The sequence below is a fragment of the Sebastes fasciatus genome, chromosome 18, assembly GCF_043250625.1.
Source record: "Sebastes fasciatus isolate fSebFas1 chromosome 18, fSebFas1.pri, whole genome shotgun sequence".
Classification (NCBI taxonomy): domain Eukaryota; kingdom Metazoa; phylum Chordata; class Actinopteri; order Perciformes; family Sebastidae; genus Sebastes; species Sebastes fasciatus.
In genome coordinates this window covers 17,955,085-17,981,727 of record NC_133812.1, presented here as the reverse complement: position 1 = coordinate 17,981,727, position 26,643 = coordinate 17,955,085, and the positions used below count along the sequence as shown (strand labels likewise).

The window sequence follows — 26,643 nt, the reverse complement described above, 5'->3', positions numbered from 1 at the left end:
CTAATCATATAAAGCAGAATGACCCTTAATGGTTTGCAGTATGCTGAGGACAGCATCCACTGCTGGACAATATGGACAAGCCTCTGTAATTGTAGAACTGCAGAACCAGCATGACTTGAGTGTTACTTTACAAGTCATGTTATGAATGTGAAGTAGATTTTAACACCTCTATTTGCTCAGCAATAGTTGTGGGACGATATTCTAACAGACCTCCCACAGATGACTAATCACCTCACATTACTCAGTATTTCTGGACTTGTCATTCGCTTAATGTTCTACCTCACTGGTTATGTGTGAATTTCAAAGGTCTCATGTTGCAGCTTTCTTATTTTGTTTGTTGTTTTCATTTTGTTTTACAGTATCTGTGTTGGCACTAAAAAGTTATCAGTTCCCATCTGCCTTCGGCTGGCTCGCTGTTGTCTCCGCCGTCTGTTGCAGATTACTGAATCTGTCAAGTCAACAAACAAATATGAAACAGTTTTCTCATTTTGAAACAGTCGTGCTCTTCTCTTTCTTTCTTCTTAATACAGCTGCTAAACGTATAGCGGGTTAGAGGAGGGGTTAATTGAGTACCAAGAGGTGAGCAGCTGCAGACACCACTCGTACCCGCAAGCACTAAATAGATGCAAATCACAGGCATGAAAATGGATCTTAGCGATCATCTTCGCACTTACCCTAAACGGATATTACCACCACTTTAAAGTAACTGCATTAAACATTCTTATGCATTTCTTAGTATGTTCTACATTAAAGAGCTTATCGTCACTGTTATAAATTTATGTATGACATGAAAGGTTATTTCATTCTCTCCCGCTGGAAGCAGCACTCAGGAAATGAGCTTGAGTGTAAGCCGAACATTATGTTTTTTGCCACACTAGTCGCATGGCTCTAGGGATGGCAATATCTGTATTATGTCCACTGTTAAAGTCCAGACTGACTTTGGTGATCCCCTGACTTTTCCTCTAGCACCACCATGAAGTTGACATTTGTATTTTTTAGTGAAATGTCTGTAACAACTATAAAATGGATTGCCATTCAATTTGGCACAGATATCCATGATCCCCAGTAGGGCGGACACATTCTGGTCAGTTGGTCAATTGGTTGATCGATATGCTCTATAGATCTTCCCACTACTCTTGGCGAGGTGGGGGAGCTTGTCTGTCAGTCCTCACTCCTGACAATTGTGCTACTATAATGCATAAAGTTGGCAGTTTGCGGGTCAGGATTGGTTTATTAATGCATATTTTTGCGGTTTGGCTGTCACAACAGACATCACTTCTTGATGGCGTGAATATATCACATTTGGCATATTTCAGTATGTTTGGTCTAATAAATAGCCTTATCGTTTTCCTTTATAATATAACTGCAGGTGCTACGACAGCTTCGGCAGCTCATTCTATTTTCAGAAATCATATGAATATGGGCAGATGGTCAGCTTTGAGTCTGTTGTTATCATTTAAGTATAAAATAATTTGGTTAAAGATAATTTCCCTCAGGATGAACTGTAATAACTGGTGATCCCTGACTTTTCATCCACCACCATCATTGAGTCTTTTTAACCAAATACCTGCAAAACTAATGACAGTCCCATCAGCCTCAGCTGTAAGTTGGGTATGGTGCAAACTACCAAATGTTGGCATGCTAAACTAAGTTGATGAACATGGTAATAGTTATGCCTACCAAACATAAGCATGTTAACATTGTTATTTTTTAGCATGCTGACATTAGGATTTAGTTCAGTACAGGCTCACAGTAGCATGGCTGTAGACTCTTGTTGCATGACAGATGCTATTTATATGCCATTTATAGCAGAAATAAGAAGTAAACTTACTTCCTTTGAAGTAATTTGTTATGTTACATGTGCTGCTTTGGTAATATTTTCACTTCACTTTGAGATTACCAAATACAAAATGTCTTTTGAAAACAGGGCAGTTTCAGTTGTCATTGGCAAGTCAGCTTTTTGCTCTATTTAAAGCATCACCATATTACAGCTGTAATAGCAGAAGCCTCAATGATTAGACAAGCCTTTGAAACAAACCATGAAATTGATGACAAGCTAACATGTAATCCACAGAATCCATTTGAATGAAGAACAATCCATTCAAATTAAGCATAAAATTGATGCCGGGCCAACAATAGAAAGTTAACTATATACAACAACAACACTCTAAAAAGTCATTTGGTGTACACAAATAGCTTATTGTATTTCTTTTTTTCAGTATCTGTAAGAAAGCTCCGAGGATGTGTGTTCATATCACGTACATCAAGTGTGTGCTGGTAATTTATTGTATGGCGGGATCATATGGTTGTGCGTAACCAAGGAGATTAGAGAGTAAGTAGAGGATTAGTGACTGCGACGATGAGCAGGATAATATATGTACATATCTATATCTATATCTCGCTCTATATATATCTCTATATTGCATCAGTTCTTTCCATCTGTGTTGTTTTCTTTTCAGTAACAATGTTCTGTATTAATGATATGTCAAACTCTGTCTTCTCCATGTCTGCGTTGCTGTAAATTTGTTGGCGTATGGATTTTTCGCAGCGTATCAAACTAATGTGTACAAGTGTTTATGAACAACTGCATATTTCAGGGATCGCTTTAGTTCACCATAATTGGACAGGCCTTTCATCTCTCGCTCACGCTGCTTTTGAGTATGCGTTTCCTCATCGAGGCAGATCAAAGGCAGCACTTACAGATTAAAAAGAAGACAGTATAAATGTGTGTGTGTGTGTGTGTGGATGCATCCATGCATGTGTGTCTGTGAATACTCACAAAAAAGAACATCTGAAGAAACACTGATATCAGCCCCCTCTTTTCCGTGTTTATCACTTTTTATCTGTTTGTCTTAATCCTTATCTAATTTAACGGCACGGCATCCAGCTCGAATTATGACATATCCGAAACACTCTTTTATTAGTGGGGTGGAAAAATCCAATTTTGTTGGGTCTTTAAAGCTGCATGAAGTAATTTTGACCGCTAGGGTGCACAACGTAGACTCCAAAACAAACCAGACAAACACATTTCCCATTGGAGTCTTTATTTTTATTTGATTATTTTGCTACATGTGGAGTGCAAGTCCAACATTTATCCACATTTTAGCCCTGTTTTGGTCCTCCTACTCCAAGAAAAATAACAATCTCCCCTGCGCTTCTCAGCTGTTTGTGTCTCCTCACTAGCTACTTTGACTTTATACCATTTTTTTGCTGGACTGGTAGCAAATTAAATCATTTTGTTTGAGCTTGTATGCATGGAGGCGCTTGCCCACAGTTTTGAAAGCTGAAATGTTTCAGACTAGGTGTTGATTCTGAGTTGGATCGGCACTACAAGCAACCCTTTCACATTGCAGGGAGTCACCTGATTAATATAATAAACATTGCTTAAGGAGCTTTATTTATAATTGTGCAGCTTGGTGCCTTAAGCTAATCAGCTTTTTCTTTCATTCAGCACAGTTAGCAATGTGCCACACTGCGATCTAGTTTTTGTTGTGGCGTAAAAAGTATGGACCTCTCAGAGTAATGGATTAGATGAATGGCAGGGCGAGTGTCAAGAGGGAAAGTGAGTGGAAACTCGTTGACAGTGAGTTGAGTTGCCCGGTAACAGAAGTGCACAGTTTGTTCCCGCTTGTTAATGATGAGACGTGACTGCATTCATGTGAAGCCATTTTGCAAATACAGGTAATGCCAATTGACAAAAAAGGTTAGAAAAAAAAATCCATGGAAACATTTATGCCCATTTTATATATTGTGACATTTTATAATAACACTACTGCTTTGTCTTAGTGATTGCTCTTAATCTCTGTCTAATCCTTTGTATTTGATTTCTGTGGTGACAGGTAACTATGCTTTTTGTCCACACTCACAAGATGTTTGACAAGCCAGCAATAACACAAAATCAATATTCAGTTCAGAGGCAATAACGATCATAAAGTTCCTGCTGGTGTGTCTGTTAATGGATTGTTCCCTGCTTCTGGGAAACTGACCAACAGCATTGGCCCAAAGTGATGAGTAATGGTCAGAAGTGAGGAAATGAAACATGTAAATGTAACATTTGATGAGCAGTGAGTCAGCTGTTATTCAAGCTAGACTCATTAGATGCAATAACATTTCATCTCCACTTGGTCACCTATTACATTTACAAAGTCTCTGGTTTATGACTAACTCATTATTCTCCTATCAATTCAAACGTTACATGGCCGGTCTCTCTTCGTCATGTCATCTTATGACCCAGCACGACTCCCACGGATCTCCCAGGCATGCAGAAAGATGTTTAACATGTACATTTGCATCCATCTGTGGCTTCGAAGTCACAAGGCAGGCATACTTACATAACATTTGTGTCTCTTTCGGCGCTGTTTGAGGAGCGTGCGGCGTAGCCTCCACGGGGCTGACCCAGTCTGTGTGCGTTTGCCACTGTTCTCAACCTACCTACCTCCCTCCCTCTCATTTTCATTTGAGGTACTGATCCATGGCAGACACCACAGTGGCCCAGATGAGCACAAGCAGTGCTCCTTTCCTTTTTCTCCTCATCTCTCACAATATCCTCCCACTCCTCATGCTCCTGCTCCTCAGTGATGGAAGCAGCTGTTGTTTGTTCATTAACTCCTCTTAGGTAGCAGACATATCCCACAGTGTTTAAATGGTGTGCTCAAGCAATCACACACTCTCACACATACTATGCCACGCGCACACACACACACACACACACACACACTAACACCTTGTTTTGCTTTTAGCACACCTCTCTCTCTCTCTCTCTCTCTCAATCTTGCTTTTGCACACTCATTATTTGTTTATCCGTCTAATTAGACCAATTGAGTTTTCTTTGCTCTGAAGAGTCTCACTCGTCTTACGTCTTAAGAGCACGGCTTTTGTTTGATCAGTCAGAAAAGTCTGAGGAAGAGAATAGGCGCAGACAGATCAAACAAGATGTGTATATCTTTTGTACAGGCTCAAAACGATCTCCCTCTGCGTGAATCAAGGCGAGAAGGAAATGTCAGTCTTTTCAGGCCACACACGCTGTTTCTCTGATCTTTACGTCTCTCTCTCCCACCTTCCTTGTCCTTCTTGCAGATTCATAATGATATAATATCCCTCTGGTGTACTTGTAAGTACAAGTTCAAAGCTGTGTCACCATATCCGCTCCTCATACATTTGATTGAAAGTGCATTGCATTTGCCCTGATTTCCACATTGCGGTCTTGTTAGTGTAATGCGTACAGAAACAACAAAGTTGGAGAGGTTGTGTTTTCATTTGTTTGTCGGGTTATCTTATAATGTTATGTAGTGGACCTGCACAAACTTTTTTTAAGGAAAGGGGAGGCGTGAACTTTTCTCATTGATTGATCAAAGGGGTGTGTGACTTCTGATTAAAAGGCATGTAACTTCAGAACAGATTTATGTAACACCATCAATCTCTGTGTGCTTATACACAGAAGAGGCAAATCCTCTATAATTGGCCCTGTCAAACAATGCCTGGCCCCTAGAGATCTCATTTTACAGCCTGCCAGTGTTTCTAAAATGTTATACTGTACTCTGGTTCTAAACAGCCTTTCAGTAATGGCTCAAAAATGAGCAAATATGTGCTGATGGGGCATGTGATGTGCTGTTGCAAAAATCACCTAAAATTAGTGTGTAGAATGAAATTAATTATACATCTCATGGCCCATTTCATGTACAGTCATGAAAATGTGTGCATAACTTAATGTGAAAATGGATGACTATCCACTATAGTTAAAGGTGCTCTATATAATATGATATCCAGCGCGTTAATATAGCAGAAAACAACTATTTGCTATGTAAAGATATAGAGGAGTAACGTCTACCTGAGCAGAGAATGAAGTCACTCTCCCTCTGTGTGTGTTGTAATTCAAGCTTCTCTGTGCTTTGTCGACATCTTTGGGCCGGCCACACGTGCCTTTTAGTGCATGTTCATACATGTGAGCTTGCCCCACTGGCTAGCTCACGGCCGCCGCTCTGTACTGCTCTCATACGGCGGTTACAGCTGATAACACCGCCCCGACCGCGGCGTCGTTGCGGAAGCGTAGCACCCATTCTCCTGTTAGCGCTGTTAGCACAGTTAGCCGCAAGCTGCCGGCTCAGCTGTCGTCATGTTGAGAGCCTTGTAGAAATGCTCCAAATCTCACATTTAGCCCGTTTAAGACAGCAGACATTATAATAAATCAACTTCACGTCTTTCAAAGTGCCATTAGGAGCAATATAGCAAGACAGTTTTTGGTGTCAAATCCCATCCCGTGGTTATATCCAGGTGTCTATGGTTCATTTATTTTTAAAGAATCCTTTTTCAAAACTTTATTTTTTAACCTTGAACGGTCACTGCACTGGATTTTGTAAACCCTAAACATTTCATTCCCTCAGGATTTTCATGAAAAATGGCTGTGAAGACACCCATATAACAGATGACGGATGATGTTGGTCCAGATGCATTTTGCATCACAGCTACTCATTTGGATGAATTGGGTGTTGGATGTATTTATGCTTCCATACTGACCTGGCATCTGTTATGTGTGTATCTTACCCTTGCTTGTCCTAGATTGACCCTCTCACCACGTGACAGACTTTTTGTTTTTTTTGTTTTATCATGAAAACACTGTCCCCTCACTAAAGGACATGAAAAGCTGTGTGTTGTGTGTGCGCGTGTTTATGTTGGAGGTGTTATGACGGCTATAGTGTATATTCTGTAACTCGAGTTCAAAGAGCAGCAGAGATAAATAACTTTCAATTTATATTTCCCCAAAAACATCATCACATAAACAGACCAGGAGACAACCATTCAACCCATTAAAAGATAACGTTTATAGTGAGGCAGACTGTCTGGCTTCACAGGCACGATGCCTGTCTACAGTGTGTCGCCATTGATATTTAGTGGTAATAGCACCTTGTTGTTTCAACTGTTATGTCCCACAGAGTTAATGGGCTCTAAAAACAGATTGGTTGTCACTTTAATGATACCCTGTCTCACCCTTTCTTTTAGCCCTTAGTGCCTCTTAAAGATCTGCGACGGGACACATCACTGATTTTTCATTTCCATTTTCTTCATCAGAGTACGTGGGCGGTTACTTTTTTGGGGACCATCAGGCAGAACACCAGACTAATATTCAGAGTTATTCCAGCCCAGTGAATCTGCAGAACTCAAGTCGTGCCTCAGTTCACGTGTGACAGAATCCGTCTCATTAGTAGCAGGAACAAGTTGAGTATGAAGTGTGTAGCTAATTAGTGTGATGAATAACTGCTGGAATTCAATGTTAAGGGGTTTTGTGTAGTGATAAAGCATAGCAAAGCATCAACTGCAGACAGATATATCTGCATGAAATTGTTTCATAACATCTGCATCACGCTGTATCTCAGTCAGGCAAAAGCAGTTTATGTGCTCCGTTAAGGAGTGCTGAGGCTTTAATGTATTTACTAAATAGAACGTACCTCAGTAATTGGCCGACCAGTATAGAGAACAGCTTTGGAGATTACTCAGGCTTAACTTTTGAACATATTGTCTGAAAAATGTTGTTGCTCGTTGGTAGTTATTAGTGTTGAGAGCTCAGGAAAACTGCTGAAGGCTGCTAGTGACAGCAGAGCCCTGAGGCAGCCGGTGTTGTTGCTCGACTCCTCTAGTGGAGGTGTGCATGCTGAATAGTGAAAAAAACCTTCTTTCAAGTGGTCCTGATTCCTCCTCTGGAGGGAGTAATAGTACAGGCAAGTTTGGAGCGGAGTGTGCTGTCCTGCCTTCAGGGTTTACAATTATAGAGCTGGATCTGATCCCCGGAGAGAACCCTGATAAGGCCGTGAAGACACAGAATATTACGTAAGCTGGCGTTATTCCCCCATGATCTGTCTGTGTGAAAGTCGACGGGGGAACAACCGAGATCTGTGTTGGTGAGAAAAATGGGCAAAGATGATTCATTTAAAAGATTAGATTGTTATGGCGACGACTAGAGAACATTGCTTTTGTCGGCTGATGAAAAGGTGACATGTATCTCTGGAGATGAAAAGCTTTGAGAAAGAAACCATAGGGACCACAGGACACGCTCTCTCCTTTCAATTTTCTTATTTTCACCATATGCCCAGTGGAGGGAAAGAAGCGGCTCGGTGCTCGTCCATAGGAAGAAAATTGAGCTCCGGATTCGGCGTCATGCGCTAAATCGTTGCTCTGTGCGAACCGTCTTCAGGGAGTAGAGTACTGTATGCTGATGACGCTCATCAAAACTTGTAATGGATTCACAGTGGGAGACTGAATATGAAACTCCAGGCATGTACATGACAATTTAAAGCAGTTTAGACCAGGGTGAAAATGCACTCCTGCTGAGACGCCACTGAGTCAAATCTATTCCAAATCTGATGGGTACACTGGATGTCAGGGCGCTGTACATTATGCACCATAAAATGAGAAATTTCACTCAACAATAGCGAATGCTTTCGAACTTGCATGCAGTGAAGGAAGACAGTGACATAAGTAGAGAGAGATATATGAAGAGGGGAAGTTGAGGGAGGCGGTGGATAGGGAAGGGATGAGGACAAATGAAGACAGGAAACTCCAACCTGAGTCGTGCGTGAGTGATGGGTGAAGTAATTTAGCTCGGCACGACAGAAAACACAGTGATGCTAAAGGCCTCGACAGCTCTCCTACAGTAAACATTCCAGGAAGTAATGAGCCCACCGTCAAGCCAGTTGTTGTGGAGATAGGACGGGGGGGTTGAGCTCAGAGGGAGGGTGACGACCTGTGGAGGTTAGATACCTCACTCACCTTCCCTGAGCAATAAACTACTGGGAAGAGTAAAGATGAGTAGGATGAAATAGAGGTGCTGAAAGCGAGAGATAGAGCAGGGGGAGGAGGAGGAGGAGGAGGAGGAGGAGGAGGGAGAGGGGAAGAAAGAGGAGTTGTGGAGGAAGACGAATATGACTAAGAGAAGGGAAAAGTCTATATGAGGGGTAACGTAGAGGGAGCACATAGGCTGCATAACTCATCATACACTTATGCGCCCACTATGTCCGTGTCATCGCCTCCTCCTCACTGTCTCGTATCCTCCACACAGGTAACTCTCTTACTGTGTATTGACTTGTTTTTTTGTTTGGCACCTTGGCACGGGTCTAATAGTGTTTGTTTGAATCTCCCCAGGGTTTGACTGATAAACCGAGGAAGTAATCACAAAGCATTAGCATGTTTTGCTGAGCGACAAACCTTTACAGCCTGGGTTGCCAGCATGATATACAGCTGATATTATCACATGTATCTTATCCCTCATCTCAGCGCACACTTTATTGGACGTTGACTCAGTGCCCAACAGGGATGCGTTCGCTGTTTTTCTCATAGACATCTTTCCAGTTTCTGCAGTCTCCTCCTCACCTCTGTCAGGCCGGAGGAGTTCGGTTTGAATTGTTTGCGCAATCAAGTCTCCTCGCTGATTCCTCCTCCTCTTGACCCGTCTTTCACCCTTAATCAAAACTTGTCTTGTTGAATCCCTCCTCAGTGTCCTCTGTGTGTCTTTATAAACTTTTGACTTTTTTTGGTGCCTTTTATTAGACTCGACTTGAAGGGGGGGGGGACGTCAGGCAACAAAAGTTTCCTAGCCGGACTCAAACTTGGGATGTTGCAGTTCATGGTCAGTGCCTTAAACCCTTAGACCACCAGGGCTCCCCAAAAGTTCTTTGTCTAAGCAATTTTTTTTTATATTTCCTAATAGTAAAGCAGTTCCATAGCCTTATTTTTATGCCTCTCCGCCGGCGATAGCCGTGGCTGGAGGCATTATATTTTTGGGCTGTCCATCCGTCCGTACCATTCTCGTGAACGCAATATCTCCTGGAGGAAATTTCTTCAAATGTGGCACAAACGTCCACCTGGACTCAAGGATTTTGGAGGTCAAGCGCAAGGTTACTATGACCTCATGTTCGTCCCATTCTTGTGATAGCTCGGGAACGCTTTGATCGAATTTCTCATGGATGAACTGATAAGATTTTAGTGGTCAAAATTCAAGGTAACTGTGACCTCGCAAAACAAGTTTTTGTCCATAACTCAATTTCACAAAACTGTCTAACAGGATAAAATGATGAAGTAATGACATTTTGGACCGACATGAATGTAAACTGCAACTTCACTGGTTGGCAGAGGCATACAACCGTGAGGTGGTAATTTTAGTTTTAATTGTATAAGTCTTCGAATAAACTTTTGGTCTGTAACGTCACGGCTGTGTTTTACTGTAACAGCGTAGCGGTTGGTGTTTGTTATCTTTCCCCTGAACTGCAGCGCTGTTTTTGAGTCCCACCCAGCGGTTCGTCCCAGAGGGGCCGGACAGGAACTCTGTCTTTAGCACATGGGCGGTCGCACACACCCCTACGCTGTGTGAGTTTTGTTTCATGGAAATGTGACTCATCTGTCATCAAATCAGTGCTGCTTGTTCTCTGTATGCCGTCTGAGTGGTTGATTACAGCGACATGATATTTTTCATTAAATAGAGACTGACACAGAATGGGGTGGAATGTGGGTTGTGGTCATCGATCCAAACAATGTTCAATCAACGGGAACCGTATTATATATAGATTTTTAACTGTAATGAAGCTCTAATTCTCATCCAGATGTCATCTCAAAATCCCAGCTGGGCTATCTGTAAGATCAATAGAGCAGTTATTTGAGGGTGCACAGAAACTGTCAGATTATTTTATCTCTGCCCGCTCAAAGCTGACCCTCAACCAGCAGGGCCACCCCGACTGGGAAGCTCTTCCCCTCTATTGAACAAAGTGAACTCAATAAATTGTCTGAGAGACACCAGAGCTGAACAGCAGGTCTCCAACTTCAATAAAAGGCAGTTGTAAACAATATGTGAAGAGCAGGTCAGTTCTTTTACGAGCTCACAGTGTCCAGAGATTTTAAGGTCATTCTTTTTGTATCTCTGAATGGTGTTTCTGTTTTCTCTTCAGTTTGCCGCCCCAAGGCAAAGATAATGTTTGAAGTTGAGGAGGAAATGCAGGGCAGAATAAATATTTATGAAGCAAATCTATCAGTCTTTTTTTTAGTTTAAAGCCATATAGAGTGTATTAAAGAGGACATGTGGGTGGTAGCGGTGATGTTGATGAATATGTGAGTTCAAGTGTGTGATTATCAGGTGGATTTTGGGGTTGTTATCAGAAACTTGAGTGGAATGTTTTTTTTGGTGGCGGTGGGGGCAGCGGAGGATTTAAATACACCCTTTCCCACGCTACCTGTTATTCATCTATCTGTTTTCTCTGGTCCCGAAAGAAACAATTCAAATGATTGAAAAATAACCTAAGGTAATCCCGTCATGCCCACGTAACTAAACGCTTCGCCTTCTGCACATTTGTCTTTACCGCTGCTCTCTTCAGGGCATGATACCATCTGTTCTTTCACTGATATTATTGCCATCACTTTTTCTTCATTACTTTTTTATTCTAGGGATGCCCCCTCTTAGTCGATTTGACTAAGGTTTTTCATGCTGAATGACTTATTTCTAAGAAACTTATGAGCACATCTCTGGTAAACACAAGATTTTAAGTGCTGCCTATGTGGGATTCTTTATAGAGAAAAGTTTTACAGATCGTTGATGTCGATTAAATCAACTAATCGATTAGTCGACAAAATGGTTTGAGTGTAGGGCTGTGCAATTAATCCTATTTTAATTTCAATTACAATTTTTGCTTTCAAATATTATGAAAACAAGATAATCAACATAAAACAATTATTCTGGTGCATTCTGTTTCGCATACGCTCTCGTTTTGTCTTGTGTTATAAATCCAGCACACCCCTTTCCTTTACTGAAGTGCGCTTTCGCCCCTTTGGGTGGGTCATGGATGATTGCATGGTGTGGGAGGATCCCCTTGTGGGAATTCTCCCCGGTGCTGGCTGGCCCTCCCCGGGCGTATTTCCTGCGTCGTGGTGCACCTCAACCGGCTAGGTTGGCTTGGAAAGGCCCCGGGACGAGGCTGGCCCTTCACAGCCCTCCTCGCCTTGACCTCACCGCTTAACGCTCGCTGTGCCTTCTCTCCCTGCGGGGAGCATACAACCAGTGTGTTTATGATTAAATTGTTTACTAGAGCACAACGTTCTTCATAGATCTTTCCTCTTAATTTTGCTCTCAAAGTGCACCAGATTGATGCATTTAACTTTAAAATGTAGCCTACAAAATGTTCTTTCTAAATGCATGATGTTTCCAAAGTCAATTAGTAATCACGTTAAATAATCGTGATCTCATGTACTAATTCATCATGATCTCTCTTCTTGTCTCTTGCTCCAGGCCAGGCCACAGACCGTGGCTGTTTTTTATAGTATGATGACAACACCAGTAATTTTCTTGATTTTCTTTAGGGCTGGTTAGATTTTCTTAGTATGTGTGTTGCACAACATATTTTTAGTGGTTCAGCTTTCCTATCATCATTCATCATCTTCTCCCTCCAACTAGGAGGTCTTAGTTAGGAAGTGTGATGGTCCCTTATGTTGACATCAGCTCCATAACGCCTCTGTGTTTTTGTTCAGTCCGTGGTCTTCTACAGCGGGAAATGGCACTTTGTTAGCTCAACAGTCTAATTGGTGCAGTCACCTAACCTTTCGAGGCCCCGTTCCTCCACACCAAACGCTGCAGGTGGCGGGCTCATGCGCTAATTGAACTCAAATATCGTGCCGTTGTGGAGATGACAGCTGCTTCAGAAGCGATCACGTCACAGACTTTTTTTTCCCTCAACTGTGGCGTACTGCGGCTACACGCTGAGAGACCACTCACCACGGTCAAGATCTTCAGTTCCCATGAGGCATAGCACTTCAAATAGACTTGAGGAGTGGAGAGAAAGTGGAGGAGATGCCCTGCTGGAGGAAATCGGCGATAAAAGGAAAGAGGGATGGGCAGAAATCTTTGAACACTAGTGAAGAGAAGGGTGATAAGAACTCAGAGGGCCCTTAGCAGGCCTCTGGTTCTAAAATCAAGTCAATTCAGCAAGTTGATTTTCCACTGGAAATCCTTTTGCTTAAAAGGATCTGCTATTCAGGAATTCATTATTCCCTGTCGTATAGACCTCAATTTCAGTGTTGAACTGTTAAAGTTTTAATCCTTTTGAAATCAAACATTGTTTCATTTATGGCCGGCATTACTCCAGCAATAGGCATTCAGTGTATTTATAAACTGCAATTCTCTCTCTATATAACATTGTTTCCTGGGTGGGTTTTAAATTGCACAAGACATTCACAGGAACCGATTCATGTACCGTATGTAAATTAGCGTTACTGGTTGTGATTTTATCTCATTGATATCACTTTTTGACAGTCTTATCAGCGCTGTATTAAAGGCAGAATGAGTAGGATTTGTCGGTTGCGGTTTGTAATCATTCAAAAGTTGGCCCTTCCACCACGGCTCAATGACACCACAAGTGCACACTCCTGGACCGCCGTTAGGTTTAGGGTCCTCGCCAGCAGGTAAAAGCCGATCCCCGATGTTTGCTTGGCGTTTTATTTGCGTTTTTTCGGCACTGTGTCCGCCATTTTTATAGGTTATTTTTGGATCTGTGCTTACCTTAGTTGACACCCAGAAACGTCCCGAACAAAGCAAAGTAAGAAGATCCAGGCAGAGGGCATGGTTCCTGCAGGTACAGAAACTACCGCTCACTTCTAGTGGCTTATAAGTGATGATTGAGAGGGATTATTTTTGTATCAGTCTATACATTGTTTATAGGAAAATGCTACTCATTGTGCTTTTAAGTTACTGAGTTTCTGCTGCTGCTAATTCACATTAACATCATTCAACTGGTGAAACACTGGGTGGCTTTTATTGTTCAGCAGTCACAGGAAACGTGGTGTATTTGTTAGCGCTGACCGCTGATACGGTCACAACCCCAATGCCAGTGTGTTCATCTCTTGCACAAGGATTAACATCTAAAAGTATCTGCATTTTACCTCAGTCTTAAGGTCATCTCCCAAATGTCTTGTACACACACGCACAAAAACACAAAAGGCTCAACAGAATCAATAGCTGATTATCGGGTAACAGTACACTGCGCTCCTAATCAATTTAAATTTCCCTGTCCAGGAGCTCACATATGAATTTCAGGATCTCCTTGTTCTTGCTTATGATTACAAGGATGTGACTCGTGGTCCGTTATTGGATCCCTGGAATAAGTTATTAGTGATTTACGTGACCTTTGACGCCAGTTGTCTTCTCTAATGGCAGCTCTGTCACATCAGCGGAGGTCAGCTGTCAATTGAGTGGCTTTCTAATGCTCGCATTAACAATTTGCAGACTCAGGGGAATGCTTTATTGCTTTGACTTTGCTGTTCGCATTGTGCTCATTACACTCTACTCACTCTTGCTTTGTTTTTTTAAGGAGTTATCTTGATTTTGATCTGTAGTGTGGACATACAGAACTCATGTGTACGTGGTCCAGAATGGGTGCGCCAGATGATGTTTTCCTGGGAGACACAGGATCAGAATGTGATGACGCAAACACGCTATTGAACAGCACCGTTTTGTCAATGCCGTTTCATCTACCGCACTATTTCCCTCCATTCTGCCTCCTACCCATCATTCAAAGACGTATCTGCACTAACCTTGTGTTGACAAAGGCAAAGCGTGTGCAGGATGTTGACGGCTGAAGCCACTCTTCGCTCTGTGATCGTATTCTCAGAGAAAGTAAAGGCTTACATTATTGAGTGTTTAAGTGAAGCGCCACTTATTGACCTTCAAGTGTTACTACCACAGCATAACTGCACAAGTGATTAAATAGAAGCGTATATACATTTGAATGCAGCGCAGCAGTGCCCTGTAACATACAGGAAGAGCTCTTTCTTCTCTGCACACCCGCTACGATTTGTTCCACAGTTTGACAGGAGTGTTGTGCTGCCAAATGAAAAGCAAAGAAGAACTTCTCTGCGAGTTACACACATATATACAAGCAAAATCAGGGCCATAATCTCCCCAGAAGGGTGCTGCCCTCCTAACAGGAAGAGGAGTGTCAGTGATAACCTGGGGCACAGGAAGTGACTTCATTGGATGTGGCCTATTTGTGAGAATTAGAGTGGAATGCTGCAGCTGAAATGATTTTTGTCTGACACTGATTGTACATTTTGGAGGTAGAATATCTGATTTAAATGAGATGAATGTGAAGTGATCCGACTGGGGAATATCCTCTGAGCTACACCATGGTAGATAGGTCTGATTGTGAAATTTGTCTCTGGGCGTATTTGTGTATCTGTGTTTATGTGGCCATGTTTGTGTTTGTTCACTCCGCCGGTGTTCATTTGCTCTGTTTGTGATCCTGCGATATGGTTGCCCGACTTTATTTAGACGATACGGCCTCTGTTCCCTCTTGACATCGTCTGAGACAGCAAAACTGTGCTGCTTCTTCCTCCTCTCTTTCAGCTCTTGCTCTTTGACTCTTCCACATTTTCCCTTTTGACAGTCTTCTCTCTATTTATTCTTTTTTTTTTAAAGCCAAAGTGGTTTATAGTGAGACAAGGTTAGCTGCATTTGAGGGTTGATCAGATATACTTTAGATTTAGTATTCCTGCTCGTCTCTTCGATGTTTCTTTTGTCCAGATCGTTTTCTTTGAGTAGTGTCACTTCTGTTTTGACTTCGGTCAGTGGATGAATAAAGGGCCTCGCTTTTTCATAATTTTCTTTTTCAAAGGCGCCACACACAACCTGATTTATATGTGAAAGATGTCAATACTTAAAAGAGCAGTTAATCATTTTCTGCCACTTAAAGCAGCAGTGGGTAGAATTGGAGCAAATATGATTAAAAAGGTTATTTTTATAAAACAGTCACTATATCCCGACAGTAGTGCATGAGACAGGCAGCCGAGTTGAGATCTGTTGAGGAATTACCAAGCACCGCCCACCAGCCGGAGCAAACTTTCTCATTTTACAGCTAAACAGTACACTACAAGATGTTTCTGAAAACATTTGAGGTGAGAAATAGGCATTACAGTAACAGAATAACGATTCATATTTGATCAGCGCTGCCTAGTTTGACAGTTTGATCGGAGTTTGCGAGTGATTGACAGCTGCCTCCGTTGAATGAACAGCCAATAAGAACGCTCTCTCTCTGAAATGACCTGTGATTGGCCAAAGATTTTTTAAAGCCTGATAACAGAGCCATGAGGAGGTGCAGAAGTCTAGTTTTCTCTCAGAACACTTGAATCACAATATGCTGAAAGGTTATTATGGAATTATTGCCCAATGATGCCCAAAACATTCTGCCTACTGCAGGTTTAAGGGCAGCAAATCAAGCTGTTACAAAGTTGTTATGTGCAAACAGTTGCCTATTTACACATGTGGAGTCCTGTTTCTGTCCAGTATCCACTTTCCTTTTTACTCTGTTTTTGTCTCCACCAACTCCTGAAGGAAACATCTGGCCTCGTTAACCGCTAAATGCTCCAATGTGTTCACCAGCTAGTTGCTAACTTGATGTCTGCTGTTTGGTGCTGGGCAGGTAGCGTACAGTGCGTTCATCAAGATATTTTTTTAACTGAAAATGGCTACGTGCTGCGACTGTAAAGTGAAAAGATGGTAAAACACGTCATTATACTCTGTGGCTTTGTCACTATGATTGACCCATTTCATATTACACATTTACGTCATTTGATCCATTGTTAATGTAAGAGTATTGATCTGTGCAGCTTTTAAAGGTTTGCGTGAAAAGCACGTCTTTGTCAGATTTGAAGGCCAGGAAGTCTGAGGTAGTCACAGCAACACTGATGCAACATGTAGAATCCGGAGACAGGAAAGTAGAGCAATCAAAGCTGTGATGGAGAGGACAGGACGTTTTTTGACTCAGTTGACCTGCACATAGTGTTACGCTTTGATGTTTGAAAAAAATGTCCCTTCACTCCGTGTTATCCTGATTTTATACTGTATAAATCTTTCAGTTTGTGATTAAATATCTCGACCTTTTCTTTCCTCTCCTTGCTTTTCTCAGTTTTGATCCTCATTTGGAGTTACACCTTAAAAAAAATCTCATACTGGAGTCTCTTTTTCTTGTATTTTTATTTTCTTCTCTGTCGTCTTTCTGTGTCTTTTAACTCTCCCCCACACTCTTTTTTTTTCTCACGTTTTCCTCTCTGCTCTGATGATTTTATTATTTATTTATCATGTTATTTTCCCTCCTGTCCTCCTCTTCTTGGTATAAGTGTTGCTCCTCAGTTCTCGTCCTTGCTGCCTCTCTCTTCTCAATCAGTCAACTTTTCTCTCCTCTCCTCTTTTTGCCTGAGGGACTGGAAGCGTTACATTCTTACCCCTGTAATGGTCCTAATCCGCTTAGTTTAGTAATGTAGCCCAACATTAACCCCCGCGTCTCCTGCCTTAAGCTCCATATAGATGTGTGTGTTTGCATTCTTAATAAGTGGCTGTTTTTGTGAATTACAGCCTAGGAGTTGCCACACAAAGTTAAAAACCCTTGATAAACCAAAATCGTCAAACATAAAGGTTGTTTCATGTCTTTTTTTCCAGTTTAATCTCAGCTTCCACTCATTGTTGAATTAGTTATGCTTGTCAAATGTGCCAATTCCCACCAGTTATTTTCACGTCCTTCTCTGGAGAGCCATCAAATAGTATATATATTTGTCGGCATACATCAAAAATGCTGTTTAAGGGCCTCAAGTATGTAAATATTTTTAATTAGCTAAGCGCACTTCAAAGTCTTTCTCTTATGAATATGCAATGTTGCATTGTATCTTTTCTTTTTTTCTCTCTCGCTCGACAGCCATCTGTCTGTGTGTCTTTGATGCACACCACATGTCTACCCTGCTGTTCGAAATGCCAACACACACTCTCACACACACACTTTTTCCACATACAGGTTTAATATATGGAATGCATTTTAATGTAATACTTGCATCTCTTTAACAAAGCCCTATAGAAAACAGCAGCTACCCGAGCCTCTCCAAAACATGCTATTTATAGACTAATTTAAAGCATTTAGCCTTTGTTCTATAGTAGGAATGGCAGGGCTCGCATAGTGCAGTCCTCTGCAGGCTCATGGTATTCAAATTATGGGATCTGACCTGTGACGGCTTCAATAGTTCAGTAGTTCTCGTAGTTGAAATTTAAATAAGAGCTGTCAAGGGAACATGTTGTACAGTGATTAAAATGCATGAATAATGTTCTCTGTACAAAAGATTATATCTGCCCTGTCCTTCCACCCAGCCACCCCACCATGCTTTATTCTTTTAACATAACAGCCTTGTTTTCATCACCACGTAGAAAGCTACTAGTAGAGCTCTGTTCACTTAGCCCTCTGCCCTCACTTTCTTTCTTTTAACCCTCCCAGACACCCTTTTACTTTTTAGTCCTCTGCTTCTGTCATCTTGTACTTACACTGTGCTCATTTTTATCCCTTCCATCTTTTGGCCATTCTTACTTTTGAATCCTTATTTTGCTACTAAATTCCATACGAAAGTTTACTTTTCTCCGAAACTCTCCTCTCTTTCTACCGTGCTCTCTGCCCGCACAGGCCTCAGGAAGTGGGTGTGTGGTGTGTCGAGTTAGTTTAGGGGGGGAGAGAGAGAGAGAGGTAGAGAGAGGAGGGGAAAGGGAGGATACTGATCAAAATAATAAACAGCTGTGTGAAAGAGTGGGGCCAGTGGCCAGAGAGAACGCGAGCAACAGAGGAAGAGGAGAGAGGGATGTGGACACCAGCCTGGGTGTTTCTGTGACCCCGCGAGAGAACAAAAAGCCAAAGAAGAACTTTTTAAGAAGTTTCCGCGTCCCGGTAGGGGGAGAACGAACAGGATGACAAACGGATCTCCTCCTCCTTCTCAAGAGGCAAAGACAAGATAATCGGCGGCGCTGCGACTCAAAGAGGCCGGCGAGACGCACTACCTACCTAGGATCGGCAAGTCCTGAGGCAGCTCCCTGCGAACACGTGGCTCCAGAAAAAGAAGAAGGCATTCTTTGACTAAGTGGCCCAGTCATGGCAGTGATTAGGAGGGTGTGATAGAGCGAGACCAGACTGGGACTGGAGACCCGAGGGGCGGGTAGCGAGGCAGACACTGAGGTGACTCTTTGAGCCCGTTACCTTTTACTCAGGGGAACGAGAGGGCAAACCATGTGCCTCTTTGTGCTGCCGTCTCTCCTCTTGAAGTGCGTAGAGTTGTGTGACTGGCAGGAATAGAGAGCTTTTTATCAGAGTAATTGAGAGCAAATGCCCTGGCCCTGCCCTGGGTTGGACCGCCGGACGTCGTGTAAACAGCTTCCTTCATGCCCAGAGGGGAAGTGGAGGAAGGGAAGCGTAGCAAAGTTGAAGGAGAGAGGCAGACCTGTCCTCGGCCATTTGGAGGTTTACATCAGACGGCCCGTCCCTCAAGACACAAACCGTTATCTCCACTTTGCAGACCTCCATCCAAGATTTGTTGGATTTCCCTCCCAGTTTTAGTGCCCCATTCCTGGCCAGAGGAACTCAGCTGTCAGCCTCCAGCCTCCACTTTGTCGAACCTCCAGTGGCACCAATCGTCCCGTTAATCCTAGTCCCAGCTCTGAAGCATGACTGCAGGGTAGCTGTCAGCCCCCTCCCTCTCGGCATTGCTGCCTTTCCCCAAGAGGATGCTACGAACATGTGGCGGGATTGGGCGAGCACACACACCGCCACGCATGCACAAGTGCTGCCAAGGGATGTGTGAAGTGTGTAAATTGCCTTTTTTGGGACTGCGACCGGAATTTGACCCTCTTGCGTTTGAACTTTTTACAAGAGTCGGGTTTCTCTGTGGTTGGATTCAAGTTTGTTCCTACTTCGGATATAGTATCGATCAGAGCCCTGAAGACCTTGAAGGTGTCTGTTTTGAACGTAACCACTGGAGGACTTACCTACCTGTGCCGACTCCTCGCCGACCTGCCACCTGTATGACAGTAGACAACATGTAGGCACAGTAGGGAGCGGGAGGAGTTCGTGCACACGCTCTAATATGATTGGCTTGAACTTCAGCTTGCAGGAGCTGCTCAGAAAGCTTGAACAGGTATATATCTTGGATGCATTTTTTGATGACCGCTTTGTCCCCCAATGGTGTTTGAATGAAGTCTTTTAAACACCATGAACACAAACACAGTCACCATTCATTCTGCGTCTCCCCTTGTGTTTGTGGTTGTGGACCTAATGTAGTCAGCTTTATGAGGTCTGAGCAGTCATTATTGCACTCATTAAAATGGAATAATCGGTTCTGGCCTGCTTTGCTAGTTATTAAAGAGCGCTACCATGCAGAGAGAATTAGTATAGAGTGAGACCCCGAGCCTTGAATTAGGTCCAATTTGTCAAAGCAAACCTTTACAGTAATTGTGTTATTAAAAGCTGAAGACAAACATGGCTTCGCTCAGTAAGGGTCATTGTTGTTTGTCAATGTGAAATACTTATTTGGGGCAAATTATCGTCAAAAGAACAGTGTGTTTGTGTGCAATTTTACTTCAGCCACAGCTTAACGGTGTGTTTAATGCTTTTATCCTTCATAAAACTCTAAGTTTAACTTCCATGCTTACCATGGGAGAGACTGTCACATCTTATCTGCGCTCTGACCAGCTCACAGACAACAAATCTTTATCACTCATTACAGTGTGCATGAGATTCAGAGCCCATTAACCTTTCTGCTGCCTTTTTACACACACAGACACACACCGGTCAGAGAAGTAGTGGTTCAATAGTCTGCTGTCGGTTTGTGTTATGTATGTATGTGTACTTTTGTGTGTGTTTGTATATCATGTTTTCACTGTCTTCAGTATCTTTACAATTAGCCCAAAGCTACAGGCGTACATGTGTGTGTGTGTTGGTGTATGGAAGTTAAAGAGCTAAATTTGAGATCCTCTGCCAGGACTGAAAACCCCATATTGAGTTAATTTCTATCAATAGCCCATAAATAAATCATGGAATAGTGGCAAACAGAGGCCTTTTTTTTGTAGCTGACACGGTGACCTGTGTTATCTGTGGATGTGTGTGTTAAAGAGCAGGAGACAGAAAGTGATCCATCACCACACTTAAGCACCCCAGGATACGCACTGACGTACATAAACCACTGGCTCAAAGTAGTCTTTCAGTGGGTGAAATGAAATTTAAAGGGAGCTTTGTAAATGGATATATATGCCTCTGAATGCCCACACAGTCTGCGCCTTCTGTGTTACAGTATGTGTGAGTGTGTGTGTGCAGTCAGTATTAGCTCCAGTGGAAGTAGAAGTGCTAAAGAAAAAGAAAAGGGAAGCACTTGGGTAATGACTTGAAACACAGCCAGCTGGCGTAGTGACAGAATGACTCTGTCTTTCACTCTTTGTCTGTCCCTTTGTCTTTCTTTTCCTGTCTGTCTGTCTGTCTGTCTGTCTGTCTGTCTGTCTGTCTGTCTGTCTGTCTGTCTGTCTGTCTTTCTCTCTCTCTCTACTTCTGCCTGTCTGTCTGTCTGTCTCTCTCTCTCTCTCACTCTCACTTTCTCTCTTCTATGACCTTTAAGTGGCATTTGATTTGTGTCAAAAAGCCAGCGGGTGATTATCCTTGCAGATCACAGTGGAGGGATTTGCTTCAGCCTTTGTGAAATGGCTATTGGCATTCAGTAAATTGCAGCGCCGTGCCAGCGATGACTGTGGTAATTGATAGTTATTTTGTGTGTAGTCTGGTTTTACTGTACAGTAGCTGGACTTTATTTTGTCTGTATTTTTTTTTCAAGAGCACAGTTCACAGAGTGGCTGAGCTGTGGTCACACGTTTCACTTACTGCACCACATGTTGTCCAGTGCACCTAACAGTAACATGCATCCACGTTGTGTCTCCCATGTGTTGGTACCATATCCTCAAGGCCTTCAAGGAGGCTGGGATGGGGTGGCGGCTGTAGCTCAGTAGGTAGAGTGGGTCATTCTTTAACCACAAGGCTGACGGTTCGATCCCCAGCTCCTATGAAACGCCTTTCGAGTGTGTACAAAAGCCGAGAAACGCATAGAATAAACTATGTTTACAAAAATACCTGCGTATGTGTGGACAAGGCTCCAGTTACATTGTGCATGTGTCATACCTCAGAGCTCAGCCTTCATTTAATAGCCTTGAATCCTTTGCTGGTGTGTATGTTTGTCTGTGTATATGTATGATAATGGGAGTATCCATCATTGTATTTTCCCTCTATTGTATGTTATCTTATTTGGCTGGTCACTTTTTCCAGGCTGGATATGCTGTATCCAATATACAAACTTTTTTAACTTAGAAAACTTTTGTTTAATTTGCAGTTTTGTGAAAGCTGAGAACACTCTAATAACCTCTTAATAACATCTTTTGGTAATTGTTAATTTATTTTAATATTGCAGAGACTTCGAGAAAACAGTGCAGCAACATTAATTTCGTTTTCCTAGATAAAGCAGTTTTACAGTAATTGTGAAATGAAAAGGTTGATTGCAGACAGTAATTTCCAATCTGGAAGGATGCACAAGCAACAACTGCAGGCACTGAAGACGGGTCATTTCACACACAATGACCAACATATTTTTTATTACTATGCTCTAGTAGGCTATAGGTCTTGTTACACTTCTCTTATCTGCACTCATTTTGTCCCATTTGCAAAGCTGTCTCTGTGCTGCAGGCGGTGTTACACTCATCCTTATGGTACTGGAGTTTTTTCTTTATCTGCAGTTCAAATGGGTTGAACTGAGGGGAGTCCCACTAGAGAGAGAGAGAGAGAGGGAGAGAGAGGGGGAGAGAAAATGGAGCAGTTTTACACATCTAAAAATAAAACATTTGACAGGATCCTCTGCTTGCGTCATCCCCCCTTGTGGTTCCACCCTCACACACAAACACTCACACATACCCTTTGAGATGTGGTTGTGTAATAGAGCTGCCTTGTTAAGGACTCCGTTATACATTTAAAAAATCGTACTTCGTCACAGTATTGAGTGTAATGGTCTTTTGCATGTCGTAGCCGCACATTATCGCAGTGTTTTGGAATAGCACTGCAATACATTAGTATTGCACACTGCATCCCAGGATAAAATTATCAAAGCTTGCTGTGGTGGAGCCCTGGTGCAACCTAATGCAGCATTAGTATGGAGGCAGACATTGCCTAGGGACCTGCTTCCGGTTGGGGTGGGCTTTTCCAAGTCAGTGAAAGGGTAGAAGTTAAAATCTTTTTCGTCAAAGAGTCAAAAAGTACCTCGAGGATATTTCATAAAAATATAAACTTCTCTGCCCTCTGGAAATGTCGTGTGCTGTAAGCTGTGAACTCCCTCAAGACCAAAATCCAACGTTACTTTCGGTTCATGAATAATAGAGTATGACAGCCTAGAAGACTCTGACGTCCAATTTTGGTGGATTTTGTTATGAGCTTGCTTTACTGACTGCCCCTGACTGTGTGCTCAGACAGTTAAGTTTCCCTGAAGAAATGGTCACCTGTAACAATTCTTCTTCTTTTGTGTACTTGCAGGACATCCAGGCTGAGATCGATGCCCACAATGACATCTACAAGAGTGTGGAAGGGAACAAGTCGAAGATGGTCAAGGCTCTGGGCAGCTCAGAGGAAGCGGTGTTCCTCCAACACAGACTGGATGACATGAACCAACGCTGGAGCGACCTGAAGGTCAAATCGGCCAACATCCGGTCAGTAAAACTTGATCCGATACTTCCAAGTAGAAATGTCAGATTGCAGTTTTCTGCTCTTTTGCTGCTCTCAACTCTGGAAAGAAAAAAAAACATCTTGGCAGCAGGTCTCTGCCTCCGTTGACCATTTGAATCAACCAGTGAATAAAACCTTGCAGAAGTGAATTTCTAAGTGTGATTCTAACATATTAAATAATAAAAAAGAAAGTTCAAGGTTGCAAACAATGAATCCTATCTGAAACACCAAGCACTCAATAGCTGAGAAGTTAGAAATGTTTCTAAAAAGGACAGATTTTCACCCTGCAAAAGTACATAATGGTAACTCACTCTCAAGTTAATTCTGTTAACTTACCAATACACGTGTAACTCATAATATATCTCCCATACGGTTGACTGGGGCATTCACTACTCTCAGCTCACATGTCTTGGATTCATGGAAAACCGCATGTGACATACAGCATGTTGTGGAATATTCAAATAGGTTGTTGTGTTTCCTGTCAGCTGTACGGATACAGTAGCTCCACATGTCCGCCATGAAGCACAGGGATGAAATACAGCTCCAAGAGGACATGAAAGCCGCCACAGTGGCACATCAACTTCTGAGGACAGAGACAATGCTGCAACCTTGGCATAAATAAATAAGAGTGGCGATGCAGAAGGTGAAGAAAGTGAAGGTGGAAGTGAAGTTGACAGGGCCAGATGGAGATGTTCAAAGACAAGGAGGAGGAGGGAATATGGAGAGGAGCAGCAGAGGAGCACAACAAAGCTTCAGGGGCAGGGGGGAAAAGGTTAGAGAGGCTGAAGAGAGAAGGGAAGGGAAATAACAAAAGGTGATGAAGGGAAAAAAAACCCGCCCTGGAAAGAGTTCGTGGGTCGAGGTCAAGCAGGGCAGACATAATAGGCTGGACTTGTTCCACAGGAAGACAAGGGAGAGAAAAATAGACAGCGAGAGATCAGTCTGTGTGGGAGGCGGGGTACCGTGTGCGTTGATTGTGTACAGCCCATTATGCCTTAATTGCAGTACATGTGTAATTATGGCTAACTCAGTGAGCGGCAATAGGAGGTCTCTGTACGCAGTGTTCAGATACATTATGCCTAGAGGAGAGGAGAAAAACAAAAGTGCTTATGAACACATATTGCGTGCATGCTACCACCCACACAATTAGCGGCCAACTGTGTTCTCTTTTATGAATAACATCTACTCCAGAAGGGCAGCAACCACTCGAGCAGTCAGCAAAGGGTTGTGTAGTAAGAAAGGCTTGTTGATTTAATCTTTTATGTTTTTATAAGCCAAGAACGTGTTTATATAACCAGTTTCCTCAAAAATAAATATAAAAATATATGTAGTTTTACTTCTTTATAAATAAATCAGCCTTTAATTGGTGCTAAGTCTATATTTATGATACAGATCGTGTCTCTTAAAGGAGCGATGTGTAGGATCTGGTTGTGAGGTTGCAGATTGCAGCCAACTGAAGCCTATTCCGTGTGCCAAGCGTGTAGGAGTACTACGGTGTCCAACGCGTAAACACGAATGGCCCTCTCTAGAGCTAGTTGTTATAAGAGTGGGTAGGTCATTTGGAGCAGAGGTGGGAGATGAGTGGTGAAGCAAGAGAGAGAGAGCGGCGGTAGCGATAGCAGCGAGTAACGCTATCGACTCCGGCCCAAGCAGGAAAGGTTAACAGAGTTTGGTTTGTCCGTTTTGGGCTACTATAGAAAAATATCGTTGCAACATGGTTGACCCGCTTCTTATGTAGATATAAACGGCTCATTCTAAGCTAACGAAAACACAACAATTCTTATTTTTAGGTGATTATACACTAAAGAAAACATATTAATATTATATTCCATTTCTGCCAATAGAACCCCCTAATTGTTACACACTGGTCCTTTTAATAGACTGTTTGATTTGTCAGTACGAGACTGTATATGCTTCAATAGCGAGAGTTGAAAATGCACACAGTATAATAATAGTTTAAGGGAATGGTGTGTGTTGGCAGAGCCCATCTGGAGGCGAGTGCTGAGCGCTGGTCTCGTCTGCTGGGCCTCCTGGAGGAGCTGTGGAGGTGGATCTGCATGAAGGATGAGGAGCTGGCCAAGCAGATGCCCATCGGAGGAGATGTTCCCACCCTGCTGCAACAGCAGAACCACTGCACGGTACGTTCTGTCGCCACAGGCAATGTTCCTGCCACACTGCACAGGATTCATCATACCTTGTCACTTATTGTTTTATTCAAGTTTTTTACAGACTGACTGCTTTAATTAGGTGTTGAAACTTATTTTGCCTCATTACACCTTTCTTAAAGGCTCTTTGGGTGTGTACAAACTGAGCTCTCCCTGCTCCTCCTATTAATTTTCTGCTTGTTCTCACATAACCCATCTTCAACCTGAGCAGAGCCCAATTATCCAGAATAAATGAAATCACCTGAGTGGGTGTTCAGGGCCTTTAAGTCAACTGGATGACTGAGAATTTAAATAAGCATCATGTTGATAAAATGACCACCACCACAGGAAAAGCAGGTGTTACTGATAACTTTAACAATGGCTCCGTTCCATTCAAGTGTCCCAGTAAGCCGTGACAGTGAGCCAGCATGCACAACAGCAGGACACTGAAACTGAAGCAGTTAAATAGAATTACGCCATCATTCATTTTATGATTTACACCTGTGCTCTCCTACTGTCACATGTCAAAATGTCCTCTGTGAAAACAGCCTTTCTATACAGTATATAGTAGTTACTATCTGCATCATTGGGAATCAATCTGCTCCCAGACTAGACCAAGCAAAACAACGGTGAATTAGCCTGTCTGAGACAAAGTGCCTTTAAAATAGATTAGAAATATTGCACGTTCTGCCTATACCCTTAGTTTAGTTTAATTTATTAAATTGATTTATATCAGGGACCATGTACAAAAATACATTAATCTCAAAAGAGAGAACAGATTTAGCCACTAACTAATTTCCATCTGCAGTCCTTGGGCAGCTGAAAGGAAACAATCCTACCTATCATCTCCACTACAAAAGGACCAACAAACTATTGAAGCCCACACAGGGGTATAACCGAAGTTATAAAAACAGGTCGTCAAAATTAGAATAAAA

The 26,643-nt window shown here is 42.5% G+C and overlaps 1 protein-coding gene across 5 annotated transcripts in view; it reads left to right on the top strand.

Annotated features, from left to right (window-relative positions):
• Positions 1 to 26,643, top strand: part of utrn (utrophin) — a 192,038-nt gene that overhangs the window by 79,465 nt on the left and 85,930 nt on the right. For all 5 annotated transcript variants that reach the window (XM_074616000.1, XM_074615999.1, XM_074616001.1 and 2 more), the window contains exons 55-56: positions 23,376 to 23,548; positions 25,546 to 25,702. In XM_074616000.1, coding sequence (XP_074472101.1) covers positions 23,376 to 23,548; positions 25,546 to 25,702 — 330 coding nt within the window. The remainder of the gene's footprint in view (positions 1 to 23,375; positions 23,549 to 25,545; positions 25,703 to 26,643) is intronic.